Source organism: Pleurodeles waltl, chromosome 9, assembly GCF_031143425.1.
Source record: "Pleurodeles waltl isolate 20211129_DDA chromosome 9, aPleWal1.hap1.20221129, whole genome shotgun sequence".
In the NCBI taxonomy this organism is placed as follows: domain Eukaryota; kingdom Metazoa; phylum Chordata; class Amphibia; order Caudata; family Salamandridae; genus Pleurodeles; species Pleurodeles waltl.
This window is the reverse complement of record NC_090448.1, coordinates 178,632,346-178,655,049: the sequence shown is the minus strand read 5'-3', so window position 1 is coordinate 178,655,049 and position 22,704 is coordinate 178,632,346. Positions and strand designations below refer to the sequence as shown.

The 22,704-nt window shown below is 39.6% G+C and overlaps 1 protein-coding gene across 13 annotated transcripts in view; it reads right to left on the bottom strand.

Annotated features, from left to right (window-relative positions):
• Positions 1–22,704, bottom strand: part of CADPS (calcium dependent secretion activator) — a 1,450,780-nt gene that overhangs the window by 475,270 nt on the left and 952,806 nt on the right. For 10 of the 13 annotated variants that reach the window (XM_069206526.1, XM_069206531.1, XM_069206527.1 and 7 more), the window contains one exon: positions 10,485–10,591. In XM_069206526.1, the coding sequence (XP_069062627.1) occupies positions 10,485–10,591 (107 nt within the window). Of the gene's footprint in view, positions 1–10,484; positions 10,592–12,251; positions 12,360–22,704 lie in introns of all 13 variants that reach the window. The other 3 variants (XM_069206525.1, XM_069206521.1, XM_069206524.1) reach the window with 1 other exon arrangement.

Here is a 22,704-nt window from a genome sequence, read left to right as displayed (position 1 = left end):
TAGGGACTCAGTATCACCAAGAATAGGTACCCCACAATCTGTCACCCTGCTGGAGGTCCCGGCAGACTGATCCCCAGTAATGCCCTCCATAGTGGAGCATTCTCTAGGATCATCCATCAAGAAACATGGGTACTTTGTCTCCACTTCAGATGTAATGTGGCCTGCGATATCCTTTCTGAGTTATCTCCTTGCTAAACCCAGTCCAAGAACTCTCCATAGGTGAATGCTTCCCCTGATTAAGAACAGGCAGTCAATCTTCTGCCTCTGCCCCTAGAACCTCAAATCTGTTTGACGTCTGTGCAGCACAATCACTAGCTACTGTAGGTCTCCTGACTCCATTGGAAGTACTTATAATGCTAACACTATTCCTTTGCTGATTTCGGGCTACCAGTGAGCGAAAAAAATACCAAATTGAAAATGCGTGGATGGGGTGGTATGGGGGAACTGCCTGCCCATATTCAAAATCATGGAAACCACCCCTGAGCAGTTGAAATAGATAACTATGCAGTCGCCATGAGTAGTCTTGGGGTAATGCCCACCAATCCATCCTCCTACCCATAATAAGCCTGTTGGTCAAGAAGTACCTGTTTTGCGCAGTTGAGATATCCAGTAGCTAACTTTGTTTCTAAGAATGGGATAATCCTCTCTAACTCCATGTTTCAAAGTGGGGACTCCAGTAAGTACCACAACATATGAGGCTGATGCAGGGGGATGCTAAGAGCAGTTTGCGGAGATACCAATCCATCATTACTTCCAGTGACACCCAACTCCCTCTGAGGTAGCCCAGTAGCTAAATTCCTTCCACAGTCAGCCATTGGTGAAAACAACTCCAACTTTGAGTGCCTTACCACACAGGGCCTTGGTGTGGCATCTGTAAAGTCCCCTTCCGCACTTTGGGAGCATTCAAGGCAGTTATTAGAGGGGTGTGCATAGCAAAACAAGCAGGGATACTGAGGGCACTGCACAGAGATCGGTCATGTGTTGAATCGGAAGCTTGTGCACAAGAAATGCTCTACTTTGAAAGCTGCGATCTCACCATGGTTGCAGCATTCAGGAGCAAATTAAGTGAAGATCAGGAGGAAATGCAGAGAGAGGTGCAATATTTGAGGAAAGAGGCCAGTGCTACAAGACATAGGGAAGGAGACAGTGCTGGCAAAGCTGTGGCCAACCTGCTGCGCAAATCCTGGGCTACTGACTACATTATGGAGTCAGAGGATGATCAGGGGAGGGAGCATGTTGGGACTGCAGAGGTGCAGCGGGAGATAACTATTTCTCTCTCTATAACACCACACAATCAACAACACCGAGTCTCTCACCGCCTACTTTGACTCAATCCAACTATTGTGGCTAGAAGATGGACATAGGTGGTTTCTAGATGAGCCCTTTACAGTAGAAGAAATTCAAATATTGCCTAAGGACAAGTTCCCAGGGCTGGATGGCTCTACAGTCACCTTCTATAAAGAATATGCATCATTGCTGGCCCTGCATCTACTTGCAATGTATATGGAATTACTGGAATTCGGGATCCTCCCTCTCTGCTTGCCTTAAGCCTTGATAGTAACAATCCTGAAGCCAGCAGGCAAGAATCCCTCTCTCTGCTAAACATAGATGAAAAAAAACTTAGCGGAATTAATTGCCTCTCACTTATTGTCACTTCTGCTGTTAACTACTTTTACAGACCAATTAGGATTTGTGCCCAGCAGATCAACAGGTCCCAATCTTTGCACTTTTTTTGCCATTGTGCAGGCAATAGATCTGGCCCTTCATGCCACTGCAGTGTTTTTAGATGCCACTAAGACATATGACTCAGTGGAATGGTCTTAACTATTTGAGCTTCTTCTGCATCTTGCCTTAAGCCCTGGGCTCCTACAACAACTGGCTTCCTGTACATGCAGCCCCTTGTACGTCTACATATCAATGGCACTATAATAACTCAATTCCTGGTGATGAGAGGCACCCAACAAGGATGCTAGTCTCACTTATATTGTTTGCCATTGCGATGGAGCCCCTTGGGGTGAGACTGCAACAACATCACTTCAACCGGGGATTCTTAGTATCCATGTGTGCTGACGACGCCACGCTGTGCAAGAACGACCCACAAGACAATTTAGATAATTTGATACCGGATTCATTAGATTTGAAAACATATCTGGGATAAATATTAATTGGGCAGAATTAATTTTGTTTCCACTCATGGTCACCACAAGGAAGTTTCCTCTTTGCTGGGAGCAAGAAAGCCTGTAAGATACCTTGGAATATGGCTGAGTAGAGACTGTGGAAACCTAACTACAGTCAATCATTCAATCAATCATAATACCTGTAAAGTGCGACTAGTCACCCGGTAGGGTCTCAAGGTGCTGGGGCGACAGTAAGTGAGAGGTCATCGATGAACGGAGGGGATCAGGTGAAGAGCCAAGTTTTGAGGTCCAGTCGAGTGATGTCTTGGCTGGAGGAATGCGGGGAGACCTGGTGTTGACTACCAAATCTCACAGGCAGGTTAGCTATAGCAAAAAGTGTGGTTCCTACATATTTTTTAAGTTGCCGCTGCCTCTGCCGCTTTGCTTCTGCAAATAGTTGAGAGCTTGCCTAGTGAGTCTTACGTGGGCAGGTAAACAGCCACAGGTAGCATGGGAAAAATTCTAACACTCCTCTTTGAGTGGGGGGCTCGGAGCAGCAGATGTGGATTTGTACAGAACAGGATCACATTGCTCTGTTCCCTGTTCAAATATCACTGTATCAAACCCCCAAGCAACTGAGAGCACAGACTGACACTGTAGCTTGCACCATATGGGTCTGAATCAAGCTCCGAAGTAGGGCACAACTTAGGCCCATATTTATAATTTTTTAGCACCGCAATTGTATTTTCCAAGTTTGCGCCGCTTTTGCATCAAAAAATGACGCAAATGCGGCGCAAAAATAGTATAAATATGGGCAATAGTTCTTTGTTTGCCCACTCGGTGTTCCTTATAGACAACCCTTTCTTTTCCATCACTTCTGGCACTGACTCTTGCACCCACCAGTGTGCCTTGCTGCTGACATCCATGGGAGCAATATATCCAGACGGCAATGTAATAAAGCCCTAGCTGGCCCTACAGGGACTTGCTGTATCACTATTGGACAAAGTCACTTATTACCAATTATGAGCTGCTGTTCGCTTGCAAAACAGATCCATTCTGAAGGCCCCGATTCTCACCACATCCTACCCGTGCACACTAATAAGGAAACTATACACCGAGATGCAGAAGACAGCACCGGTGTGCACCCCTGGGGTAAGGATAAAATGGGAAAGGGACTTGACACCCCCTCTTCGTGTTAATCAATGGAAATACTGTTGCACGCAATCAAAGGATTTATCATAAGATCTACCCTGGACAAAGGAGTAAATGATGCCTTTATTATTTTAGATCTCTCCGCGACTTTCAACATGTTCAACCATGATCTTCTGATTGATTGCCTCCCTTCCCCAGGAGTCAGGGGAGTGACACTCTCTCTCTTGAAATCCTTTTTGTGGAAGCGGGAACAATTTGCCACCCTGGACAAATTTGTGTCTGATCCTTTCTCCCTTCTGTGTGGTGTGCCACAGGGGTCCTCTGTGAGCCCCACCCTTTTCAATATATATGTCACCCCTCTGGTCAGGCTTATAAAATCTTTTGGCTTTTCAGTAATATCTTATGCTGATGACACCCAAATCATAGCCTCAGCGTCCAGTGACACTGCAGAACAGAGTCTACTACTGTATTCAACACATAGGCAAATGGCTGAAATTAACCATGGAAAAATTGAAGTAATTCTGTTTGGCAATAACACCGCCTTTTGGTCATCCAGTTGGTGGCTTCAAGAAATGGGCACATTACCAACAAATTCCCAACAATGCTCAGGAAAGCGAGGAATCTGGAGATTCTTTTTGATGACAAGCTGACTTTTGAAAATCATGTGAATACATCATCAGCCTTTTATATACTGAAGATTCTCACAAAAATACTTCCTTTCAAGGAGCTACAGAAGACTGTTGTCACTGCCCTTGTGCACTCCAAATTGTATTATTACAATGCATTTTACACAAACATGTAGTAAAACCATTGAAACAAAATTGCGGATCCTACAGATTGCTGCAGCTTGACTACTACTGGGGATTTCCGAGCTCATGTCAGCCTCACAGGCCTTTCAGGAGTTATATTGGTTGCCTATTAGGAAACACATTGAATTAAGTATTGCTTCTAAAGTACTCCATAACTTGGTCCCAGATTATCTCAAACACCTCTTTTCCTGGTATGTCCCTTCCCGGTCTTTGCACTTATCAGCAGCCAAAAATTTAATTGTTCCCAAGTTCGGGAAATCCCATTGGGGAGGAAGAAGCTTTTCAGTTTGCCCACCAAACTAAGAAACAACCTTCCTCTTAGTCTGAAGGAAATGGCATGTCTTCTTCCATTTAGGAAATCATTAAAAACATGGCTGTTTAGTCAATAGACTGTTCTTCTTCCACTTTTGACTGTTCCTTTTAGTATAACCAATTCTCTTTCCTTTTTCATAGCCTAATGTATTGCAGCGCCAAGACACCTCAAGGCACTTGAGTACTCTATAAATATAAATGTTATTTTATTTCATTTCATTACATTACAGTTCATTATTGCCCAATTACAGGTTGCCCTGATCCATTTGAAATTCTTATGTAGACTTTACCATTCCCTGGTCGGCTGCATAGAATTGGTCTGCTTGAGGATGCTCGCTGCCTGTGCTGTGCCACACAAAATGGATGTATCTGGCTTTGAATTGCTGCAGGGTGCAGAGGTTTTGGCAAGAGATATTTGACACTATAGATGCCATCATTGGTCACAACACTGAATGCTCGCCACTGATTGCCCTACTGATCTATATGAAGGATATCCTCTATGAAGGTCACAAACTAGCAGCAATGCTCATGCTCTTAGCGAAGCAATGAGTGGCAAGTGCTGGGGGAGGCGTTTGCTGCTGCAGAAGGCTGATTGGTTGCAGGATGCAGTCTACTGCTATGAATAGTTACAGGAATACTAGGAGCTGATTCCAATAGGATCCTAGCCCTGTGACATAGGTAACCCCTACTGCTATATCTCGGTGAATGAGATGTTGAGGAAGCTGATGGCTTGGGATATGTGGATTCACAGATTGCTTCCTCCCACTTTGACCACACCCTGGTGAGACTGATGCCCTGTACATGATCTGCAATCTGCTGGCCAGGTCACAGAGGTGCACAGTGGAAGCCTATTGGTATACATTTAACATTATCTGAGTGACTTTCACCCCACCTCCTCTTGTAATTCTCACCAGCTCTCAATTGTTCTGTTTTGTCTTTTTGTCCTTTTTGCAAAAACCTCAATACAAAAAGGATAAAACTATGCATGTTAGAACTAGTGTTGAATGATCACAAAGAAGACCACTCACTAATGAAAATTAATTAAAGGCTGTGGTTATCAAATTTATCCTGACAGAGATGAGTTTTGATATCTGAGTGGGGAATATGGGAATGTACTTCAAGGTTATATGCTAAACCACTTCCATTTGCCACATATATTTTATTACTGAGATCTAAGAAAATATTTGCGTAGAGCCATATCAATTTTACAAATATCCATTCTACAAATTGCACTTGGGTCAAGTGCCATTATATGCAAAGGGACTATCAGCATATGTGCTGCGCAGAAAGACAACTTTTATCACCTTAATGGACTTAAGGATAGTAAAGTATTGTCTATGCATCAATTTCTTCTTTGTGATCCGATCCATCGAAGAGGTTGAGGGTTACATCAAATGTCTCTAAGTAAATAAATAGTAAACCATCCACATACTCAGTTTTAGAAGAAATGGATACGGGGTTGGGAACAATCTGAACACTTAGAATGTGGATGTTTTTGATAAATGTTGTCAATATTTTACATAATTCAAATGTCTCAAACACAGATTTGGGAGCAGGTGATGTTTATTGGACTGGGTCTATTTCCTTGCTGCATACCAATTTTCCAATATATATTGTTTGTAGTTAGGGAAGGTTTAGAGAAAGTAATTATCAGCCAACAGATTAATACATGAACCAATTAAAAAATGCAATTAGTTGAAACTTAAATAAAATCACGTACAGTGAAACCTCACTTGCCAGAAAGAAAATCTTTGAAATATTTTGCTTAATGTCACAGGAATCTAGTGGAAGTTCTCAAAAGGTAGTTGGGCCAACCACTAAAACTAGACAAGAGGAAATTAGTTTGTTGATGTTAAAGATAGGTGGTAGTGTGGTAGCTATTTGAAAAAAAGAAATGCCTGAGGGATTCTAAAACCGTTTCAGCTGCTTTTTTGTGCTAATTCTTGAGAACAAGGGCACACATTATACATTTTGTGTCAATAAATATGCTTAACTCAAGCAATTCAAAGGACAAACGCTCAGAGGGGGCACAAATGGGGGCCTGCACTTGTCCTGGCAGCAGCACAGAATAACAAAAAATGTTTCAACCCTTTCTGGAGTTCCTTGCCCTTCTATGCTCCAATATGCATAGTTTAGCCCCATACCTTTATGTGGCAATGATGTTTTGCAGTACTACTGATGTGCTGGTCCATATGGGTACTTCTACCTTCCTGGGCACACATGCCATTGACTCTGACAGTCCATGCATTGTGCTTCAGGGGCTTCATGGCAATGTATTTCTACTCCAGGCTCAGCACTGAGTTGCTAGTGGGAAGTAGAAAATCTCTGACTCTCCTGCTGTGGTTGCAGAGTGGGGGTGGCAATGCTTCCCATGCCTGGGGACTGCCATTTCATGGGCCATAAAAGGCAGGACCTGGGGCTCCCCAGTGATTTAGGTAACTTGCACTTTAGTTCCCTCATCTTTATTGTGCAATTTTTAGGAACAGCGGGCAGCAGTCCTAGACTCCCACATGTACCCACAGCAACATGTGATCATTGAGAGTGATCTCCAAATTCCAGTAAGGATTTCTCTGCTGCTGGCGGTGCCTCCAGATGCCACTCATGCAACCTGCAGAATGTCTCACATTAACGGCTAGATGTTTTTATGTCCCAAAATGCCATAGGGGTTCCTTTGTTGGGCACCTAATGGAGCATCTAGCCACCATAGTGTGTTTTTGAAGGTTTCAGTTTCCCACAATTTAAGTAAGTGTTGATTCTCAGTGACATTCAGAGGCTTTTTCAACAGACTCGGCACTAATGCTTCCTTCCTTTTAGCAGAGCTTATCTGTAAATGCCTGGACCAGATCTACCAGTCAGCGCTAGTAGTCTCCAGACCTGGGATCTCTCTGCAGCCCCCATAGCAGCTCATCCTCCCTCCCTGCACTTCCCAAGCACCTAAGGGTTTCAGCCACTTGCAAGCTATCTGTGTGTCAAGCAGAAAACATAGCACAAATGCCTAGGTTACCCAAATCAGGACCAGCCCACAGAATTCCACCCTTCACCCAAGAACTCAGAAAACCACCCCTCTAATGACCCCCATGGGGAGGGTGAGGAGCTACAACCATTGGTTAGAGAAAGAAAAAGAGTCCAACAAAAGTCCTACAATTACACACCTAGGGTAGGTCCTCCTACTTTAGACAGGTGTTCATTCACCATGTGAGCCTGTTCTTTGCCTGTTGTTGACAATTTCAGAGTTCTAGAAGGTGGGAGTCTTCACTCATCCCAGGGATGCCAAATCACCTGTCAACATCTACTTATTGCTTTCAGAGAGCATTCCTCTCCTTGTCTAACTCCCTGCACACCATTATGGTAAAACAAAGATGGCAGCTTGTAGGCACATTGCAGCGTACCTCTCCTCTTAGCCAGGCTTCCCTGTCTCAAGTGTGGTTCCTACCCTCCCATAATTGATAGAAATCCCTTCCTGGTGATTGTACCCAAAGGTCAGTTTGTATTCCCTTTTTCCCAAAAGAGAAACATGCTTCCTGTGCATGTAAGGAAGATACAGATAATTAATTTATGGAAAGTTCATCCCTGCTCATTCCTCTCCCAGAAAACTAGTCTTCTCAGATGAAACTGTTGTTCCATGGGGAGGTTTGAACTGCCAGCGGGCCATGAAACATGAATTCAATTAAGGCTAGCTAAGGGAAATATGCCCAAATTTATAAGTACATTAGCCTAAAACAGATATTTGACTCTGGGTATGTATTTGTGATTTAGAACGTAATAGGAAAAGATACACTAAAGACATTCCTACCTCATTTAACTCAAAAAGTATATTCTAGTCACACTTACCATAAAGTTTAAAAAATGACTAGGATAGTCAATTTTACACATTAATGAAGAAACAAAGGGAACTTTTCTTTTTGAATTCTAAACTGAATTAGTAGGCCTTAGGAGACCATGCCTAGATTAATCGGTGTCCTATTTGCTATAGTGCTTACTATGCAAAGATGTCCTTGTGGATTCAGACAAGTAGTCCTCTCCCAGCCTCTACAGGTGGACGTACATAAGTCAAAATGTCTTAAACAAAACCTGCTCAGAGCCATATCCCCCACATGTATGCATCATCAGACCCTATTTTAAGAGGTGGTAACTGACAGTTGCTGCTCAAAAATATTTTACCAGAAATTAACAGTGACAGAGACTCCATAGGGAGACTCACTCAAAGCAGAGGCCAAAAAAAGAGGTCTAAAAGATAAAAAAGCTGATGGGTTCACAGATAAACATGTGCTTCCCTACACATGCATTGCTGAAACATACAGAAAATGTGCATTACGACAATTTAAGTTTAAATATCTATACAGACCTTTAGGTCACGTTTGCATATTTTTATATAACCCACTCACCAGAAACCCCTCACACACCGACCTATGCTGTATTGTCTACGAAATACCCAATTAAAAAATAGCTGCATTTAAAACTATTTTGTGACAGTTCAAAGCACACCATGGTTGTAAAGTCCTCCTCTCATTCACAGAAGATTTTAATTTTCATAGTCCAATGACCAAAACTAAAGCTAATTAAATAGCACTGAAATACATTGTTTTGATTAGTTATAACACTTAGGGCTTGATTTAGATGTCATCAGAGGGAATACTCTGTCAGAAACGTGACGGATACCCCACCCGCCTTATTGCAGTTCCCATAGGATAAAAAGAGATTCTAATATGGCAGATGGGATATCCGTCGTGTTTCCCTCAGCCGACACCTAAATTGTTTTGATTAATAATTAAAGTTGCATTCAGTCATCAAGAAACATTATCCCACATACATGTATATACATTCTATAATTTGCATATATGTATCACTATGATGATAACTATAAACATACATTTGTGTGTGTCATATTTGCCATGAAAATGCAATTCAAATCCTATACAACACTAAAAGATCAACAACAGGGGTTATACAGAAAGGTTACGAAGGAATTCCAGGAAGGTAGGGTTGTGCTGGAATGCAACTATAGTGCTTGTAAAATACATTCATTGCTACATGCACAGACTGGGCAACATGATGTGTACCCTGTGCAGGGCAACATTTCACAAGCAGCATATAAGGGTATTATTACATTGCTTCACTTGAAGGTACAGAGGATAACCCAGGTTAAAACCATTAGGAAACATGGAACTGATAGGGCATGCAAAGATTATGACAGGAGGTGACTTGGGTTCATTGAGTTTAGTCACATACCTCTTTCCCCTGCCAGGATCATCCAAGATTGAATGAACAATAGAGAAACAGGGAATAAATTTAAATATGCAATCAGGCATTAGTTGGGACTGTTGGATGTATTGTGTAGTAGAAAGATGTTCATTTACTGTAAATTTTCCATTAGATTGACTTTGATGTGAATTCCTTATACATGGTCTAATATATTGATGTCAAAGTGAAAGAAAAAGAAGGGTGATAACATTAAAGCTGAGAATCACTGGTTAATGGAAGATTTTAAATGATCATTTATACAATTTGCTGCACAATAAATAGGAAATCTGAAAAACTATGATAGACACAAACGCTGGAATGTATGAGAGGTGGACTTCCTAAAGAAAATATAAAAATGGTGAAATCTGTTCACGAAAACCAGCAAGACCATCTTCATGCTGCATATTTGGTAATAGATGTTGGAACACTTAGGTATTTGACTGTTGATATAAAAAAGTGCATAAGCACTGACTATTTGCTTTGTATGAAATGCAATACCTTGAAGTGGTAAAGAAGCTCATATTCATGTGCAATATTTGCATTTGTATATTTGACTGCAACTTTTGACATGAGAACTAATGAATTAAAGATGTATATCTAGAAATAAAAAAAATTAAAGAAAAAGCTAATTTAGTGATGTCTGCAAAGTAGTAATTTTTCACTCAAGAATATGATCCTCTAAAGCTTAATACAAGCATAATAAGTCAAGGGTTGTTTTTTTTCATCATCTCTCCAGTGTACAACTGCTTGTTGAGATTTTGTTAGAACCTTGTGTGCTAATTAAAAACACCCTGTTCCACTATCGAGAAAAACACACCAAATAATAAAATCTGTAGGAAACACTTGTGCTCACCTCTGCATGGTGTTCTTCATTTTGCTGTAGCACTTCGATGACAAGTTCAGCAAGACGGATTGTATCTTCAAGCTTTTTGGCAGGAGTGACTAGCCGGCCTACATTTTCTGCAGTATAAGAATGTGCATTAAAACTGTGCAACTGATCAAACATTTCTGGCTAGTGGCGTCAGTATCAATATAGTTTCATTAAAATTAATTACTTGAAAAGAATGATGCTCATGCAGGTGTCAAGTACTACTTATTTAATACTGGACAGACCATTTATCCACATAGTGTTTTTTTATAAAATGAGAACACAGTGCTCCAGCTCTAAATTTAAAAATCTCATTTGCACTTTCCTTCCATATTGAATTTAATTGTCACAATTTATTGAGAAAAATGACAATGTTAAATTCCCCAGAGACAGCATACTATGGGTCATTGGAACAGAGAAACACCAGGCTTCTAAATGCGTCTGTTTGATATTTCCTTTTAACTCTACATGTATTGGAGAAATATAAGTTTGCCATAGTAATGTATTTTACCAACTTGAAGCGAACATTACAACATATGATTCTACATATTACTGAGAGTTGTGGTATTGGGAGCCAGAGAGAGGTAGAGTTTTAAACTCAAAAACAACCGAAAAAAGCTTTGCAGAAAGTAGTAGGTCAGTCCACTACAGGCAGTAAGATGAGCCTGGAGGACCTAACCTGTCATCTTATAATTTGTCTATGTTTCAACCTGCAGCTGTATAATGGATTTGTGTAACTGGTCTTGAGTTGAGACTTTCCTACAAAAGTATTACTAACATTAGTTCAAGTGGTGTGATGACTCAGTGCGGCATAAGGAAGAAAAAGTATGATGGGAAAGAGAAGCCCTGTAAGAGGTAACCTTGAGATATCTTTCTTAAGAAGGCAATTGAAAACTGCTATAACTCGGGATAGGAAATCTGAAATTAATTGGAGCTGTTTTAACAATATTTCACCTTATATTCCTAGTGTCAAGAAATATATTTAGCTCCCTCACATATGACTCTGAAGACTTGCTTGAGATATCAATAAGTTGAGCCAAAACGCTATCTGACCCAATAAAGAGTGGACACCCAACTGTGTTTGAAATGTTCAAACTCAGTAAGAGAAATTTATTTAACAAATATTCTAACACTAAAACATTAGAATCCTTCAGTCTCACTTGTTTGCTGTAGCAAAACCTAAATAAAGAGACCCCAAATGTAATGTCAGATACTATTTTCCTGGTTACCCACCTATGCACTTTAACAATGAAAAACAAAACCTCACTGTCTGTAAACAGTGTTAACACATATATGCATAAGCTGTCCATAGGCAATGAAGCTTGACATTTTGTAATCATTCTCTTTTGTCATATTTAAGTTAAATACTTTTCAAAACTCTTTGGCCCACATTTACTTCAGCTGGAGCGCTGGACTTCTGTTAAAAAGCATAAATAATAAAACTCTATAGCATTTCAGACAAAATCATTGGAACTCAAACAACAATTATTATCATGCAAAATGTAATGTAACAATAATGTTATTTTGTGCTGACATTTAGATTTGAAAATGTTTGATATGCCAGACATTGCTAGACAAAAAAATGTGGACATATTCTTCCGATAGCCAGAAACCCACATAATAAATGAGATTGAAGTAGGTTCCTCGGTGGAAAGTCTTTTAAATAACAAACGAAACAAAGATAAAGAACAGAATGAATGGAAAACAACTAAACTAGAAAAGGCTTTGAAATAAATAAATCGATTACAGTACTTGGTGTATGCCTAGGCATGCCTTTGTGCCTCTGACTTAAGGTGTTAGCCTGCGTTTGAATGGGTGGAGGCACAGGTGGTGGTTTTGGCTTAGGTTTAGGCCGGCGAGCTGGAAATGCATGATGGAGAAAAATAGGAAAATGAAAGAAGCATATGACTTTATGAAAAGAGACAAATAGATGACAAAGCTCAGAAGAATGGTAGACAGAAATGCTCAAACACAAATTAAAATGAGAGATAACTCACCAACTACATACACTACAGTACTATCACTACACCACGTAGTCAGCATTTCCCACACAAAAAAAACCACTTAAACCACTTTTGCAATGGTCATTGATTAGCTTTTGAAAATGTTTAGAATATATGGTGGCTTTACGTATCCCTTTAGTTGATTCACCTATTTAAAGGCCCCATATTGAAATATTTAAAAAAAGGGAAAGATAGGCCCAGAAAGAACTTTTTTGGCCTTTTGAGTATTTTTGTTTGGGCATTTTCTACAGAGCTTTAACTATTCTTCATGATCTTGCCAGTATCCATCTTCTACATATTTACATGGGGATCTATGAACCCACCTCAAAGATGAATGCGATGTTTTGAGCAAAGGTTGGACTGATCATTCAGTCAAAATGTGTTACTTTATATAGTAGTTGTTGAGCCTAGTGTTCTGTCAGGTTTCAGTGGGGTTGTGTCTTTATGGGACTCCCTGCCAAAGTAGTGAACACTCACTCACTGCTTTGGTCATATGCCTCTTGCATATAGATTCCAGCCCCAAAAACAACATAAATGCGAAATAAACAATTTTGCAAGAATGGAACAGGAACACCTCTATATTTAAGGGAGTTTTACTGGAAGGGGTTTCGTCTTAGTAAAGTATATTTTGTCTTAGAATAAAAGTGGTATATATAACCAAACTGTGCAACTTTGGGCATTTGTGGGACATTATTTTCTGAAAATTCACATTGATGCACATGTTCCTTACACTTTATTTAACTTAAAAGCATTTTGGGTCATCCAATGGCCTCCTGTTAAAGGGGAAAATCGTGGTGTTATTTAGTCCTTTCCTTTTGGTGGATGCTCTACAATAATAATTGTACATCACCAGTATAGCAATTGATATGTGGGCTGCAAAATCGTATCAGATTGGCCTGGGGGCAAATCTAAATATTTTAAAAAAATAAAGGTAACAGCAAAGAGACAATGTATAGGAGTGAGAGCTCATTAATTTTATTTCCGGTCATTTGTCATTTAGTGACTAAATGGGGTGAGGATTAGAATTATCTTCAATTAGTAAGGTTTCTAAGCTTTGTTTCAGGATTTTTCAGTAATCCCTGTAAAATTACTTTTCTGAGCTTTACTGAAGTGAGATCTGTCCTTTCGTAAGGGGGCCATCAGAGGACAAGAAAGGAACGATACTCATTCTGGAAAGCTCCTTTGACAGTTGATGCCAGTTTGGGTTTTGAGATATAGTGTGACATCATTGCTGGATGGTGCCTTTAAAATAAGACACAATATAATTATACAGTTTTATTCATATTGCTTTATGAGTGATGAGGTTTGTACTTGATCTGTTCAGATAGAGATAATGTTCTGTAAAGGCAGAGGGCACACATTTTTAATTTTCAGACGTGGTGAACTATGCATCACTACCTTCATTTTATATTTAATTCCTAAATACGTGGCTAAGATATTTTTTGACGAACGTAAGATTATTTGGGTGGACTCATATTCTGACATGACTAACGTATCTCCAAGAAATGATAAACGTACGTATAGTTATGTGGCATTATGGTAACATGTAAACGAGATTTCTAATTCATATTTATAATAATGAGTTAAATTATCACCACACCACTTCCTGTTGCTTTTCTATTTCTGCTTCGTTTGAAACTTTCTATGTAATTTTACATCTATCAGCCACTCTTTCCTCCCACTGCACCATCCTCAGCCTATATGTGACAGCATTAATATAATAACTTTTTTTTTTTTTTTTTTATCTCGTTGATCACTTTTTACATTTAGGTCCTGTGTAGGTGGAGCGGTATCTTGAGAGGTGGTAGTGTTGTACTTCAGCACAAGTTTCCCGGTAATTCCATGCCTAGATTTACCAGATTTTATCACACAGGCTCATTTTCACTAGCTGGAAAAAAGCCCACAAAAATCATGTGAGTCTCGGGGAGGGACCTATCCTGATGTTGTTTGTTATTACCAAAACTGAGGAGAAAGAAATTGAAAGTGCATAGTGCAGGTGTGTAGTTACCGGCTGCTGTTGGTTGTTCCGGACCCTGTAATGTCAGCACACCTGCATCATGCAGTTCTTATTCGAGGCCTTAGTGGTACAACTTTACTCTCCTTTTCAATCTACCCTATGGTGAGTGGTTTACGCTGTTTTGATCTCCGTTCTGCTCCACTATCTATTTACTTACTGTGCACTGCAATGCAGATTTCGAATAAAATACGTTTAAAATGTAAAAATGTTTGCATAATTTCCTTCTGGTTGTTTCTCTAGTATTTTTTGATTCCCTCAACCACTCGATTTCATTATCATTTTTGTAGTAATTCTCCTTCATACTTGATTCATGTCTACATCGATATTTTCAGTCTTGTAGAGAAATAAGTGGTCAATTTGTGTGTGTTATTGTTATTGGTTATTGCTATTTATGAAGGGCACATGTGCCATTTTTATGGCTTTGCAGTACGTTTGCAAATCTGGATTTGACTTTTCAAATGGTTCCATTGCATACAAGAGCCTGAATCAGTTGTGGACATGTGTGGTTAGTAAAGTGAACGGTATGTACTACTGCTTGCTAGGTCACACCTACTTATGGAAAGCACGCTTTATGAATCAAAGTATAAGCCAACATATCAGTTTAAGAAATTTAAGTGTAACTTTCACATAATAAAGACGAATCCTAGCTGGGATAATTCAGCCTTTAATTATTTTGATGTTGATGAAATGAGTACCATTGAGTTGCGCAGTAGTAACCTCTAGTATTAAGAAATGGTGCAGCGGCCAACAGTACATAAAAGCATAATTGTTTCTCAGTACAATATTATCAACGTTTTCTGTGGGCCATTTTACCTTAGTTTCCTCTGAACACCCTTTTTACACTTTTCTCCTACAGGACAAGCCTACGATTCACCATGTCACGTTCATGTTTTCCTTAATCTGTCCCCTGTCCTATTCTCTACATCCATGCTATCAAAGACTATCGGAAATATACATGTTAAAGTTTTAAAACACTCTAGCGGATGTAGTGTTACGACTGGAGCAGTCGACTTTGGACCTGGGGAATCATGTTTGAGTCTCGGAGTTGGCTCACCATCCAGTGATTCTGAGGAAAATCACTCAGTCTTCTCCCCCCACTGCCTAGCTCTCCAATTATGGATCACATCATTGATGGCGTAAGCCTTACGAGAACAATGGTTGGACTTAATTTTTGAGTTATCTTGTGAACATCAATAGACGAACAGCAAGCAAGCAGGTGTGTTTGGGTGTGAATATTGTTAGATCCTGCATTACTTTTGTTGGCAGGCATTTGTAACGTTTGGTGCTTCACACTCATTCAACACTACACAGATTTTCTGTGTTTGAAGAAAAGTAAATGATAGCTCCTTTAACAGTTCTTGGAGAGCAGTGAAGAGGTGTTTCCAAAAAATCAACAGCAAATCAGTTGAAAACAACCCTGTTTTGTTGCGATCGACTACAAGTTTGAAATAGGGTAAATGAATATAATTTTAAATCCACCTCCAGATACCCCCTTGGTAATAACCCGTTCTTTATTCTGACAATAGACTGTTTAAGATTTTTTTTAAATTTGTATGTAGGTATAAATAATAAAAATAGTATATATGATATCACTTTATTATATTTTGAGATGTGGAAAAGGTCTTGCAGAGAGAAGGACTGTCTAGGGAGTAAAGGCAATAAACACATTTGATTACTGTTAGACCTCTCAGCCTTAGGGTGAACTTCTCCCAAAATGTTTGCCTCACCTTCTCCATTTTTGCTGCACTTATTTTTGTTGCCTTAGGGCTCTGCACACTTTACCATTGCTAACCAGTGCTTGTGTTCCTCCCCAAAACATTGTTACATACATATTTAATTTACTTGTGCTCCTCTTGTAGAGTGGTATATCATACACTTAAGGCCTATAACTTCAATGCTTCAAGTGAAACTGCAGCACCAATTGTATCAATCACTTACGTAGCACCTTAAAAGATGTCCCAGGTCTGCCACTGCAGCATGAATGCAGTTTTAATTTTAAACTGCCATGTTGATTAGGCAATTACCCTTACCAAGTGACAATCTCCTATTTTATTACATATTAGCTAACTCTAAGGCAAGCCCAAGTTGTCCATATGGCAGGGTGCTGTGCAACTGAAAGGGTGGACGTGTACTTTTTAACTACTGTGAGGCCTACATCTTCCATAGCATAACATTAGGGATACCTTATTACATTTAATAAGCTGTAATTTCCAATTGGGAGCTGGTAACTACATCATATTTGGTGTTTCTGGAATAATGGTGAAGAGCCCTTTTTAAAGGTAAAGTTGGGTTTTTTATCACAATTTTAAAAATGCCACTTTTAGAAATTGGACATTTTTCTGCCCTTAGCCATTTTGTGCCTCTAGCCTGGCCTGGGTCACATGACTGGGTGTGACTGACAGTTAGGCTCTGTGGATTCCTCCCAGACAGTCACACAATAAAGGGATTAGGTGTGCCTCAATGGGTCATATGCTAGAAGGATGGAACAGAGCTGAGCACAGCCCCACTTGCAACTGAATACCCTGTGCTCTACCTTCACACATAGGGTCTAAAGACCCCATGTTGTTACTGTAGTCAGCTTGGAGCCAAGGCAGTGAAGGCAGCAAATTCCATGCACTTCAATGTCACTGTCTAGAATCTTCTCCACCTTCCAGAACCAGGGCACCAAGGTATAAAACTAGGACACAAGACACAAACTCCTCAGTACACTTCTTGTCCTGTGGATACTCTGCCAGGATGAAGGACTGCTGTGCTGCTGGAAGGATTGCGACTCTGATGGACTGCTCCTCCACAAGACTGCTGACATGCTGGATTGCTGCTGTGATTGTCCCTCTGCTCTGCTACCTTCTACCTGGGGACAAGGACTGTGTCTTAAATTGTCCCAGGACATCAAGGCTAACTCAAGGGCTAGTTTGATGGCCTCCTTCCCAGAGCCACAGAGACACAAAAGCTTTCCTCCATCTTGAAACTACACCTGCTCCCAGCCTGAGTTAGTCCTGACCCTCCCAGCGGTGCCCCCTGCAGTGCTGGATCCTGGCAGTGGTACTAATCATGCCCAGATAGCAAAAATGCCAAAGTTGGGACTTTTTATTATGCAGCACACATAGAAAGAGGAGAAAGCCTCCAAGGATTGCACCAAGGTGCAAGGGTACCTGCGTTGGCTGTCAAAAAGGCTCCAGCTCAGGGGAAAAGGACAGGCATGCTCCATATTGCTTAAACTCCCCGTAATCCGGGCCTTCCCTTTGATGCAGGACAGTGTAGCAAGGTAATTTGCTGCACTGCCCTGCATCAAAATCAAGTAAATTTAGGCCTTAGTTTAAATGTATAAATCTTCACTTTGGCTTCCACCCAAGGCTATCCTTTGACAATGCATCATTCTCAGACACCTCCTACAGCCTTGTCCCTCTGAACTTTACCTTCTCAGAACATGCTTGCCCAGAAATTTGTCAGAAATGTGTCTAATTCTGAAGGATCTAATCCACTTCCTGTATCCGAAATGTGCTCCATCACGGTCTGCCATATTTTTTTTACTTTGATCCAGTGTCACACAACTATTTGTCTGCAGTTGGTTCTTTGATCTTTTGGCTGCTAGTTTTTACTAAAAGCTTTAAAAATTCATAACTCCAATTCTCCTGATTGGATTTTTGTCACTTTCAGATATTTTTTTTTAATTAATCTACTTTTCATAATTGGTTTGCAACTTATCTTGTGTTGTGTTTTCACTTTATTACTGTTTGTGTACTGCATACATATGTTACATATTGCCTCTACACTAGGCCTGATTGCTTTTTGTGCAAAGCTACCCAGGGTTAAGCACAGGTTAATTTAGTAACTTTTTATGGTTCACCCTGCAAGAGATTGTGGCTGTTGCTTGACCAGTGTTCACACCCCAATTAACCAGCTATCCAATTTCTAACAATTACCAAGAAGTTAAACTGCCTTCCACTCTCAGTAATGTGAACATTTATAAAGGCAAACCATCTTCAAGGACTCTAAGGTATTGTAAAAACTGATGCTCGAAAAAAATAGAGGCCGGCATGATACTTAAAGGTAAATTTCAATGAGGAATTGTGGATAACACATTTTCTCAAATTTGGCAAGTCAAAACCATGTTGTAAGAAAGAAGACGATTTACATATTAAAGACAAGTAGCCCATTCCACCTTCCGGAGGTGCTAACATTAGCTTTATAGTAGATTCTCTTGCCAAACGTTAGAGAGTAGGTGAAGTTTCCTGAAAATGGAATACCAGAAGACTATTCACAAATATCAGCTACACTGGACTCATTAAAAATACAAAGGGTAGAAAAAAGAGAGCTTCAGTATCTATTAGCAACACTAATGGTTACTCTTACACAACTAAGTTGGTGGCACTGGCCAAAAGGCAGCAACCGAATTAGTCCAAAGAAACAGAGCATAACAGTAGTGGTAACAAGCATGGCTGAAGTGGGTCAATAAAAGAGAAACCATTCACCAGGCAAAAGGGTATTTGGCTGCATACAGGCAATGATATATCCGTTGAATGGTAAATAAAATGTATTTTGCCTTTGTATGCTACTTTATTGAAGTGGCTTTGGTTGAATTGGTTCATTAAAACTGAATCAAAGTCTGTTCCCTTTAAAATGGATTAATGCTAGTAATAGATCTGCAAACCACAGATGCAGATCCTATAATTAGAACTACTGCACAGTGAAAGCTACTTCAATCATGCACTGTGTCTCTACCATGTCCCTAATATTTGCTTCATATGGAAGGGACACAATTCTCCATCAGAAACTCTTTTCACTTTCTTTCCCACAATGACATGAGTACAGGATCAGATTTTAGAACTGGGTGACTTGCTTTTCATTAACAGATAGATGGATGTCTATCATAATTCAGTCCCTCTGGATCTGAATGTGGAGCTCGAGCTGATGGAATTCTGATGACTTTCATCCATGCCTGTCAACATTATGAATATGTCCTACTTTTCAATGAAGTACTTTTTGGCCAAGCAGGATTGTCTGTACCTTGCCTTCTTTGTGACCTCCTGCAGCATTGCTGAACTAGACCTTATTGGTGTGTCAGGCAAGCAGCTCACACATTTGAATGAACTTTGTCCATTACAATCATCCCATCCAAATTCTCATTAAAGAGTGCAGCCCTAATACAGAAACAATCACCTTAGTTATGAGATAAGTTAAGGTGGTGCTTCATGTCATGCGGCAAACAGCTTGTCTAATGCTGAAGCCATAGTGTAGGATTTTTTAGAGTGGGGACATTGCCTGTAACATCTCTGCCCATTCAAGAAATGCCCTCAGGATAGGAAAATATGGCCACCTTAACTTAACAAAGTACATTATAGCTTTGCATATTGTTACAATGGTAGTCTTTTAGACTCTGTGTTTGAATTCCCCTTCGCCAGCCATACCTCAGATGGCAAAGGTGCCAAAGTGTGCTATTAGTATGCATTATGTATGACAATTATCATATTTATGTGATCACAACAGAAGTTATACTAAGAGTTTACAAGAAAGGTGTTTGGATGTCCTAGTGTCAGGCCAATGATTCATTTTGTGGTCAGTGACAGCAATGCACAAAATCATATGTTGAGCAAAATGTGTGAGTTTAGTTGTTTGCATGTTGGGTGGCTTGATGGATTATACCAGTAGCGCCTATTAAAACATAACAAGATTTGCTGGGAACGTCTTATAGAGATCAAAATGCTAGAATTCTTATTTCACCAGTCCTAATATGAACAATGCAGACCTATGTTTTGATATATGTTAAGCAACCATTTACTGAACATGCCTGTTTCATGGAGAACTGAGAGTAACCATAATAAAACAGTAGCTCCACAGAACAACTAGAATATATGAAATGAGGAAAACAGAACATTAGGGGAGAATTTTGCCCTATGACTAAAAGGTCAGTATAATGCAAAAACATTTGCACTCAGTACGAAGTTTTGTTAATGCCTATGCCCACAAGGTGTTGACAACCAGTTGAAATAGTATACTGAGATAACAGGTAATGTAGTGGGGGTCCACATTTGAATGCATTCAATTATTTATTTAAATGGTGACGATTTTAGGGGAATTCACTCTCAGACACAGCTAATTTTAAAGAACTGGATATTTGCTTTTCACATACCCGATTATATTGGCACTTACCTAACTTGTTTTAGTAAAACCGATACCACCATTATACTCATTTTATTGAAATTTGGACTCACAAAATGAACTGACTTTCTCAGAATTCTAGAATTTGAACCTAAGACCTGTGAGTTACAGCCCCCTAAAGTGTTTTATCTTTTTGGTGCTTAAAAATGAAACCGTTCACTATTACAAGGAGTGGAGCTGTGTATTGAATGCTCTGGTGCCCTCAAAGCAGCATTCCTGGAACCCCCCCACCAGAAATACTGCACCCACAGTTACTGACATGAAGGGTGTAATATTTCCTGGATGCAATATTATAATCGTACTCCAAGGAGTTTCTTGAGGAAAGGAGATTGACTATGTAACTATGCATTTGTACACTAATTCAGGCATATCTTCCTTTACTCCACACTTTTCTTTGAATGCATTTCATCATGATTTTCTTAGCATGATAATAATGTTCAGTTTTGTGTTAATGTTTTGTTGGGATTTCAAAAGAATGTCACAATCTACCACACACGTGCTTTAAATGTTTGAATTGTATTATTTGCTCACTGACCACATCAACCATGACTTGATCATGTCAAACCAGTTTTCAAATAGGCCCGTGTAAACTTTCTATTAACCACTTTAAACATATATAATTTTGGCAATTTCTCATCATGCTTGATACCCTTGTTACGCTAAATTCAGTTATTATATCACAGTCTTTCATTATGCACCATTGGCTGCTAAAATTTAGCTTAAGCGTGCAAGGAAAATGTGAACGATCAGAGTGTGAACGTCTGCTGTTTGCAACATTTTTTTTAGCGCGAAATGAATCTTTGCATTTAAAATGGGTGCATTCCATGCTAAAATATAGCATCAAATGCTGCTTTGCTCTTCATGAAATTCTGCCTAATTGTGTGTCATGTTTCAGAAGTTTTGCCTGATTATGCACATTTCGCACAACCCAGTTCCAACACAGGGACAATAACACTTTTCGTGCTTTCCTGTCACAGTATTTGAAATTGATTTTAATGGGGGATATGAGATGAGAAAGGAAGTGGTGCAAAACGGTTTAATGCGTCTAGAGACAAATACGGCCTGCTGGATGTTGAACCTTATTCTAGCAGCACTCCCACAGTAAACAGAAAATCAGAGCGCCGGCAAGAACTCCCATAAACACTATCTTGCTCTCCCCAGCTGTCAACTCCTCCAGGCTCTGCTGCAGCTCATTATTCTGACAATATCGGTGTCGTAAAGAACCAAACAATAAAACTAATTAGATAAAGAATACCAGTTCATTAGAAACTTCCTATAAAGTTTAACGCTTAGGTACTAGATCTAAACGTGTCTTTTACAGTGGCAGAGATAAAGGATGTGTAACAACTGCATTTTACAAAATGCCATGTTGCTTTAGGTGCCCCGTAATTAATAATTTCATATGGTACATCTATTTATAAATCACATAAAATATTCTTGGAATAAATTCGTGGAAATGGTATTTATACAATGTAATTGGAACTAATTGAAAGCTAAATGTCCTCAAAATATAGCTTAGAAAGAGATGTTATTCTAGCCACCAGGTTATAGAGTATTGATCTTAGAAGCCTGTGTCATAATGCATGCTTAATTATCAAGCTTATGATTTAGTATGTGCTGTGTTCCGTAAAAAAAGTATAACTAAAGTAAATTAATATTAACCACGTCAATATAACCTGTACTCATGCATGTGAATACAGTGAGCCACAAAGACTTAATTATAATTTCATTTTTAGCATTCTTGTGAAAAACTAATTGTGAGAATGCAGATTCCATTATAGAGCTCTGGGTGCCCCGGGTTAGGCTAGGTTTGTTTACTTTAAAGTTTCTAAACCTTTATCAGCAACAGGAACGTAGGCACAGAAAGATAACTTGAAATGCAAGAATCACACAACTTGAGGGATTTGAATTTGAATTCAGAGGTTAAATCAGGCAAACTGTGGGGAAAAAATATGGAAATCCACTTCCACTATTTTAGCTGCTTGTGTCATATGGGGTGGAGGAACTAAACCTATATCTATTCCTG